We start from the raw sequence: 9,152 nt of genomic DNA, 5'->3' as shown, positions 1-9,152 counted from the left end.
TAGTAATTAAAGACAATTAGGCGCTCACAACAATGGGGCCAATTTCGGGGTCATAAATTGACTCCTCTGTTGGTTTTAGAGGCGCTGAAAACGCTGTTTATTTACATAACATCAGCATGTGAAGAGCAACACTTAAAATTATTGTGAGGGTTGTAAAGTCAAATCAGCAAACGTTGCTGTGCTTAAAACAGATCTGGTACGTAGGTGTAAGGTACGAAATTAAAAGAAAAAAGAGTAGGAATCCTTCAAATAAGTCGAATGCATCCTCAGGTCCTGTTACGCTCTCTGTTCTGCAGCATATATACTAGATGAGCTCATTTAAGATTATACTGTCCGAGTCAACTCTCTGTATATTATGAGGACTGGATTTCTCCCCATGTTAGATGTCTGTCTTTAGGCTTATAAGTGCCGCTAAAAAGCAGACATTATCAGGCCGATTGCTCATTCAGTGTGAGCTTCATGAGGGAGAAAGACCCCCAAGAAATTACCCTGCTGATTGATAAGTCTTTTAGTTTCTCGGCGCTGGGAAATTACTGTTTGGAATGGAAATTGAAAGGAGAACAGGGACGCAGAGAGCCAATTGTGGACGCACTGATCTGTGATTGGCTCTCACCGAGACCCCGCCCCGCGCGGCTTGATATGGGAATTTACTGGCGCCAGTCGCATCAGTCCGCAGCCCCAGCGCATTAATGTGCCTGAGACCCGCACAAATCCGGAGCTTTACGCACCCAAACCGTCCTCCCCGTCAGCTGATCGTTCACGCAACAGGTACCCAGTGGAAACATATTTGTTTTCTTCTTCTCCGGACGCGGAATACACTGCTTCACTATACTGAGACAGCTGTGACATGCACTACTTTGCTCCCGACCTTTAATTATTGGGATTCAAAGTGTGTGAAGCGTATTTCACGTGTGTAGAGGTTATGCATAGATGACAACATAGAGGAGATCGCGCGAGCACGGTGTGTTTGAATTGATTTGTAATATTTTATTTACGTCTCTTTACAGGTATCAGAGAGAGAAGGAGAATCGCTTTATTTAAGGGATTCTAATTCTGCAGTTCGGTCCAGATTTTGACGGCTCGGGAATTAAAAAAAAAAAAATTGTCAAGAGGATCTAAATCCATCGTGGAGACTAACGTACCGCCCGTACACACGCACTGAGAGAGGAGCAGACGCCTCAGCTTCAGCTCCAGCTTTGCCATGGAGGTCGCAGCGGCCGACCAGTCTCGGTGGATGGCGCACCACCACGCAGTGCTGAACGGCCAGCACCCGGACTCTCACCATCACAGCCTGAGCCACAACTACATGGAGCCCATGGCGCCCTTACTGCCCCAGGACGAGGTAGACATGTTTCTCAACCACTTGGACTCTCAAGGGAACCCATACTACACAAACTCACGGGCCAGAGTCACCTATAGTCAAGCACATGGTAAGATTAATAATTTGACTCCCTTTTTAGCAGCTCTCACCAAGCTGCTGCAGATATGTGAAGTGTTATTACGTTACGCTTTTGTATTAATTTTGCAGTTTCATAGTAAATTTTTCACTTTTCACGCAAATGCATGGCTGCCTGCATTTGATTCATTGGCTAGAGAGAAAAATTCTTGTCATTTCTCCGTTGATTCGCCGACATAAAAGGAATTTCTGGCAAATGACAGCAAGAGGAAGGGGAAGTATGTCATCTAACCCCTCTATGTTGGGGCAGGGAGAGAGAGAGAGAGAGGCACTTCCCGGATACAAAATAAAAACCGCAAATTTACTAATAGCAATCTTTAGTCCGGGAGCTGCAGGCGATGTAAAGCTTTAGCTCTGGATAGATTCTTAGATTCTTTGGTTGTGTTTGTCTATAGGCCTGCACACATAATTTTAGATCTTCAATCCGTATAGATCAAATCCATTCCGCGGCTCTTGCTCTTTCTCCTTAATTTTCAGAGGAATAATCAACAGGTTGTGGTCAAAATTATCATCTTGAATTGTAGTTTATTTATTGTAGTATTTTATTAACATTTGGAGGTGAGAAAACTAAATGTCGGGCTTGAGTAGTTCGGATCATTTAACAGGTAAGATGCTGATCTTTATGCTTTCTGTTTGCTTTGCTCGCTGATTGTCAATCGCCTATGTCAGAAGTGGATAGGCGTTAAGAAAGAGACGGTTAATACAAATATCTAATTTTTATTTTAGCTCGCCTGACTGGGAACCAGGTCTGTCGGCCACACCTTATCCACAGCCCGGGTATTCCCTGGCTGGACCCCGGTAAAGCAGCTCTTTCCGCTGCCCACCACCACAACGCATGGGCGGTCAGCCACTTCAAACCCGGCCTGCACCCTGCCGGCTCCGGCTACCCGTGCAGCAGCAGCACCGGCGCGGCCCCGGTGTCGTCCCTCACTCCCGCGTCCCACTCCAGCCCGCACCTCTACAGCTTCCCCCCGACTCCCCCGAAGGACGTGTCCCCGGACCCCGGCCCAACCTCGCCGACCTCCACCAGAATGGACGAGAAGGAGTCGATTAAGTACCAGGTGCCACTGACGGACGGCATGAAAATGGAGAGCTGCAGTCCTCTCCGCAGCGGCCTGGCCTCCATGAACGGCCAGGGCCCAGCGACGCACCACCCCATCCCGACCTACCCGGCCTACCCTCTGCACACTCCGCACGAATACAGCGGCAGCCTCTTCCACCCTGGCAGCCTGCTGGGCGGATCAGCCTCCAGTTTTACGCCTAAATGTAAAAGCAAAGCGAGATCCAGCTCAGGTGAGTCTCACTTCTTTTACACAACACATATTACATGATATAAGAGCTTTGCGTTATGAATCGCAGTGTGTTTAAAAAAGCGATGTATGTGTAATTTGCCTGTGGTCTACGTGTTGCTCTAAAGTCCCCCGGACATGAGTGATCATTCCCGTTATCAGGCGCTTGTCTCTTGTCCAAACTTGTCCCAACACCTCTTTATCTTCGTATCATCACCACTTAAAAGGGTCAGAATCTTAACATGAAACTCATCAAGACTAATCAGGGTCAAACTATTTACCAAATGATCTGGACATGATTAAACGTTTTGGAGGAGCGGGAGCGGGGCGACTTTAAAGACAGGAAAGTGAAACGCCGAACGAGACGTTAGATGTCCTTACGCTCATTCATTATTCATAGATATCTTTATGTCTCAGGGGGGAAATTAATTATATTGTCTGACCAGTTTGTCAGATCACAGACTGATGCAACAAAGAGAATTCTGGAAAAAAAAAAAGTTCCCGGATATATTTAAGTCTACAATCTGACTAAGAGTCCTAAATTTATGTGCTGGCCGAGCTCTTTGTGCCTGTTCTTGTTTTCTTTCAAACGTGGCCTTTATTGCGCTTAAAAATGCAGGAGTCACGACGCCCTGGCTCCTTCCATATCCTGTATACCTCCAAGTGAACAAATCACGATCTGCACCCCTCCCCACCCCTCTCCCAGTACTAACAAAGCACTGGGACAGAGCCCTGCTGTTTGTGTTTTTAAGCATGGCCTTGGCTTGGTGCACTGGAGGTAACCGAGTCCTCAGTGTATCTACTTCTGTTTCAGACAGACTAGACCGTATTTAATGACGGTGTTACTAGTGTGCATCACTCCTTGGATTTGTAGGCCAGTGGCAGTGGTAATGATGGCAAAGAATGCACGTAATTGGTTTAATTTCACTCATAATTCCCAAGCCAGTGAGGTAGATTATGATAGAAACAGTCCAGTATCTGCCTGTCTGACCCGGCACCTGATACAATATTCAGTATGTTGGAAGTAAAACAGAGTGTTTATATTTTATGTCTGACAGTGTGCAGACAGGAAAACAACTTAATCCAGTAATGGGACAATAATTTCCCTGCATTCTTTATTCCAGCTGCAGTGACAAACGTGCAGTTATACGAGCTACAAATATGTGTATGTAATTATCAGTGTTTGTCAGGCATTGTCCCAAAGCTTTTCTTTTTTAATACACCCAGGGAATGCTTTCTGAATGTGAGAGAAATGTTACACTGTGACATTTAAAAAGAAGCTGGTCAGGCTTTGGCTGAATCAGTAACACAATCATATCTGCCACAACATTAAAAAAGGCTCTTATCTGTCAGAGTAATGTCCAGTGCCAGTAATGGTGATTGATTGTTGTACAAAATGCCACAATGACATTTTAGCTGTCAGCACATACCTAACAGGAGTGAGGGTTCCTGTTGAACTAACCTCAAACCAGGAGCCCTCCTCTCTACTTAACATTCATTCTTATTTCAACATCAAACATTGCCTCACACACACCAGTCATTGTAGATGGACATTTAAGGCGGTAATGACACCCCTTTAAGTTTTGGACTTGCGAAAGTGTGGAGGTAGAAAGCACTGTTGCAAAGTTTCATGCATTTCAAAAGAAGCATTGCCTTTGCTCAGGTCAGATTCCATTGTGTAGCAGGGTGGGACTTTGGGTGTCGCTGACATTATAACAAGAATAATGAGATGATGCTCTAGGGAGAGAGGGATACTTGAATTAAATGAATTGCAACAGCAACAGGCCGTTTGAAGTCAGTCAAGCCCGCACATGAGAGGAGAACATGTGGGAATACCTACCATACGGCTTTCTGAAGGACCCCAGAAGCACTGAAACTTGCACAACAAGTCTACAGGTCAAGATTTGGTTACCAGCGAAGTGTAAACAACCCTCATTCCACAACAATACTAGTTTGATTATTTGATGTTTCTATATTATTAATTGAGGCTATAGAAGAGAAACTGGCATGGAAGCTTTTCATCAGAGACCATAACAATGTCCAGCACATTTAATACCACCACCACACACGTACGTTTCCTCTCATAGGTGCCCACTAAACTGATGAATAATGGAGTCCTAATTTGATGGTGTGTCTCGTTCTTCTTGTTGGACACCTCTGGACAAGTTTTGGCTGTCTCTGGTCTCCCCACTCTGGATCAGTTTACATAGAGGTGTCTGTGTCCATGACAGCCACATACACCTGCGCTCTGATATGGACATTGTCACAAAGCATTCTCATGAGAGAGATTTTGACTTCATATTACAGAGTGGAGAGGGTCAGGCGGTTCATTCAGGATCACGCTCGGCTGATTCAGCTGGACAGCTGCTTTGCTGCATTTCTGCATGTGTCATACTGCTTCCGCCAGTGGGTGAACTTTTTAATTATATAAAATTTCTTTTTGTCTCCTCTTGAATTATATGCAGAGGGCCGTGAATGTGTAAACTGTGGTGCCACGTCCACCCCTCTGTGGCGAAGGGATGGAACCGGCCATTACCTGTGCAACGCCTGTGGACTATACCATAAGATGAACGGCCAGAACCGACCGCTGATCAAGCCCAAACGCAGACTGGTGAGTCCTGTTTCTCTGTTCTCTGTTGCTTTGCTCAGAGAGAAGGCACCCAAATATGAGCACAAAGCAGATGCTGGCAGCACAATTCCAGGAAAGTTATATTTTCCCTATGATCTTCCTGGAATTGTTTGTCCCTCTCACCCCCTGGTGATCCGCCTTCATGGCCTGTTACAATACTGCTACTATTGCCATTGTCCCTGCTATCATTATTGCTGGTACTTCTGATACTGTTACTGATACCAATGCCCATGCTGCTTTAGTTAACACCATGCAGGAGTAAATGAAAGAGCAATGAACACAACACTGCTCATCAGTGTGCCTCTGCAACACAGCAGCACATGTCACTCTATAGCAGCAGAGAAATGTTCTTTGACTTTCAGAAGATATATTTTAAAGTTAATCAATTAGTCATTCTTATCGATCTGAATTCAGAAACAAAAATAATCTCTTATGGTATAAAAGATTGTACTATACCACCCCCGCTTTTATTACGTCCTTTGTTATCTAACACGAATAGGCTTGGTTGAATGGGCAGGTTGAATTATTAGCATATTATATATATATAAATTAGCAATAATTATAATATTAATAATATTGATGATAAATGCAGATTTAAATATAATATAAACAATTTACAATATGACAATATTGCTGGTTATATTCACTTAAATTTAGCTCAAATATCTCTGAACTCCGTTATTAAACCAAACTAATATTATTATAATTGCGTAGGCTGCATTTTTAATTCTATTGTCTATAATTGTTGTCATTCCTGTGAAAACGGCGGCAGCATATTTCAGATCTAAAAAAAAAAAATCAAACGTATTTATTAATTTTGTCCCTCGCTCCTCCTGCTGTAAAGTCGATCAGTTTTTCCACTGCGTCGGCCCGCATGCGGCGGTAGCTTTTGCATTTTCAGCTGAAGTGTTTTCAGACTTGTGTTCAAAGGGGCATCCAGTTGTTTCCTATCCGGATATCTGCCCGGCCCAGATAAGGAAGTGGAGCTCCCGGCTGTTTCCGCCTTCAAGCAGCCCGCTGCATTCTCTATGGCCGCACTGACATACACTATAAAGAGATTATCACAACAGTGGAGGAGCCGCTTATGTGTGAAGAGAGAGCGAGAGGGCGGGGATTGGAAAATAAATGGATTTATGTTCTTTTCTTGTTTGTTATTCTCTACGGGCAGTGGCTAAATATGAGCGCGTTTAGGTGACATATTTTATTCAACATCAAAATGACCATGCGAGGCTGCTGTTCTCCAGGTCAACATCACCCACAGTCCATCTGAAGTGAATTGAAAACCAGTGTGGATGCTGCTCGCACAGCACAGAGCCCGCGGCTTCTTGCATGTAAAGCTAATGTTTCTTATTATGTGTGAAGAATTGATCCGCAATGGCCGCAGCAGCAGCACATAGCCGGGCAGGACACCGGCTCTCCGGCATCCTGCTTCAGGAGACACAATGCCTGCATTATACAACCAGCAAATGCCAGCTTCATATTTTAATTCATTAAATTAAATATGATAATTGGCGGCATGAGCAGACAGAAACAAAAGACGAAATAGAAACGGAGAACTGAAATTGAACAATTTTATCGTTGGAATTAACATACCAAGATTTGCGTCTTTGCAGCAGATCATTAAAATACACCAAGTTTTAACATGAATTACAACGAGACTCTGCCTGGTAAAGTTGTTTCATATGTCGGTCGGTTCGGTTCGGTGACCCGTCTGCAGTGTTGGCCCGTTATTCACGCTGTTCTCTCTCTCTCTCTCTCTGCTCCGCTCAGTCCGCTGCTCGGCGTGCAGGCACCTGCTGTGCAAACTGCCAGACCACCACCACCACACTGTGGAGGCGCAACGGCAACGGTGACCCGGTGTGCAACGCCTGCGGCCTGTACTTCAAACTGCACAACGTAAGTAGCCCACCCTGCAAAAAAGTGTGTGTCTGTGTGTGTGTGTAGGGGGGGGGGGGGGGGGCGCTGATCGTAACTTGTCAGGGGGGCGGACAGCTCGTTATCGATTTAGCGGCGGTGAAAGTGTGAGCGTGAGGAAGTAAAGCCTGCTCGCCCTGTGAAGCAGAACCCACCGGTCTCTCCCTCCGCGTTTAAATGAATTCATCGTTGTCTCAATTGGGGGCGTAAGTCCCCGGAGAGGCTGCAGGGTGGGACTGTCATTCTGTGTAATGGCGTCGGTTACACTGATGAGGATTTGTCTCAGACGGCTCCTTTCAGCTCCAGCCGGGCCCCCCCAACCATGTATTCATATGGACCGGGTCAGTTCTGTTTGGCTTGAAATTGGACAAAAGCTACAAAACGCCCACGACTCTCATTATAATAGAGCTGTTTATGCAAAACAGCTGCTCAATATTTATAGTATTTCTTACTGGTGTAATGCTGTGAAAGAAGTTTATTTAAATTTGAATGAAAGTGTTTATATGTAACGTTTTGCTGGTGACACACACACATGCATTTATACACACACATCAGATGATATTGTTGTATTTATAGTATTTTGTTTAATGTCTGCGTTGCCTATAAGCTCATCTGCTGCTCTCCACAGGTCAACAGACCCCTGACCATGAAGAAAGAAGGCATCCAGACCCGCAACCGCAAGATGTCCAGCAAGTCCAAGAGGAACAAGCGGATCGGGGACGGCTTTGATGAGCTGTCCAAGTGCATGCAGGACAAGGCGTCTCCTTTTGGTGGTCCGCCAGGCCTGACAAGTCACATGGCCCACATGGGTCACCTGCCCCCCTTCAGCCACTCGGGACACATGCTGCCCACACCTACGCCCATTCACCCGTCGTTCGGTCACCACCACCATTCCAACCGCTCGCCAGTTTGGGCCGAGCCCCACTGAGGCCCTCTACGCTCAGACGCCACATTGCCATTGACACTAAATGGCGCCCACATCAGGTGGGCTGTCTTCTTGCTTCGTGTACAGTGGATGGAAGGGAGGGATTTTGAGTTGGACTTTTTGACTGAAGGTCGCATCCTGCCTGACTTCGCTGACGGGACAATGAGAGCAGGACTTAACTGGACTCTGTTAAGAGCTAATGTCAGGGGGGATTTGTCAGTCCCTGGGTGAGACCTCTCTGAAATGGAGTGAATGGAGACACTTGCCGTTCTTTTTGCTTATTTTTACTAAGTCACTTTGGTACCCGCCTCTCCTTGACCCTGTAACAGGAGACTTACGAGAGGTCTTAAAAGAACCGCTGTTTTGTCCTCATGGCCGTCTCATTGTATACTGAGATACGTGCACGCTGCCCATTCGCGGGCAACTGGTCCATATCGGCTGTGCACAAACAGAACTGTCGATGCTGAAGTCTCAAAGCTGGCAGAATGCAGTTACACCAACCAGTCAGACCTTAACTACAACATCCACCACCCAGTGCTCTCCTCACATGCTGGATTGTACACCACCACAATGCTCATCTGTTTTTAATGACAGACTTTTATGGAAAAGACGCAAGTAAATAGAGTGTTTATAAATGCTTAATTGCTATTATTGTTGTTATATTTGATGTTATAATTATTGCTACGATAATTTATTTTCACTCTTTAAGCTTTTGTCAAAGACACATGGAAACTGTTATTTTAATTTCATGGTTATTACGTAAAGAAAAACACTGACTTATCTTAGATAAAATGTCCCTGAGCTGTACGTTTTTATCATTTTTCCATCTCACAAAAGTAAAGAAAATAAAGTTTAATACTGAAATAAACACTGTCACTGCCTCATAAGTGGAGTCGGTCTCTCTTGTTCTGATGCCTTCTAATGAATGCAGCTTGATTA

General features: G+C 45.1%; 1 protein-coding gene across 1 annotated transcript; it reads left to right on the top strand.

Annotated features, from left to right (window-relative positions):
* The first annotated feature begins 653 nt into the window (after positions 1-653).
* Positions 654-8,806, top strand: gata2a (GATA binding protein 2a). The gene is made up of 6 exons (XM_076156769.1): positions 654-768; positions 1,008-1,430; positions 2,183-2,749; positions 5,211-5,356; positions 7,145-7,270; positions 7,917-8,806. Exons 2-6 carry the CDS (start codon positions 1,202-1,204, stop codon positions 8,214-8,216), a joined length of 1,368 nt encoding a protein of 455 aa, XP_076012884.1. The 5' UTR covers positions 654-768; positions 1,008-1,201; the 3' UTR covers positions 8,217-8,806.
* Positions 8,807-9,152: the final 346 nt, after the last annotated feature.

This window comes from Genypterus blacodes, unplaced genomic scaffold (assembly GCF_046128005.1).
Source record: "Genypterus blacodes isolate CSIRO-AG114 ecotype Tasmania unplaced genomic scaffold, CSIRO-AGI_Gbla_v1 ptg000070l_1, whole genome shotgun sequence".
Taxonomy (NCBI): domain Eukaryota; kingdom Metazoa; phylum Chordata; class Actinopteri; order Ophidiiformes; family Ophidiidae; genus Genypterus; species Genypterus blacodes.
The sequence above is the reverse complement of the archived record's forward strand: the minus strand, read 5'-3'. Positions and strand labels throughout refer to the sequence as shown.

Bases quoted from the DNA above. Each gene is read 5' to 3' on its own strand.
- gata2a (XM_076156769.1), top strand. From the start codon at position 1,202: ATGGAGGTCGCAGCGGCCGACCAGTCTCGGTGGATGGCGCACCACCAC. The intron at 2,750-5,210 runs GTGAGTCTCACT...AATTATATGCAG, and splicing joins CAAAGCGAGATCCAGCTCAG to AGGGCCGTGAATGTGTAAAC. The intron at 7,271-7,916 runs GTAAGTAGCCCA...TGCTCTCCACAG, and splicing joins TGTACTTCAAACTGCACAAC to GTCAACAGACCCCTGACCAT.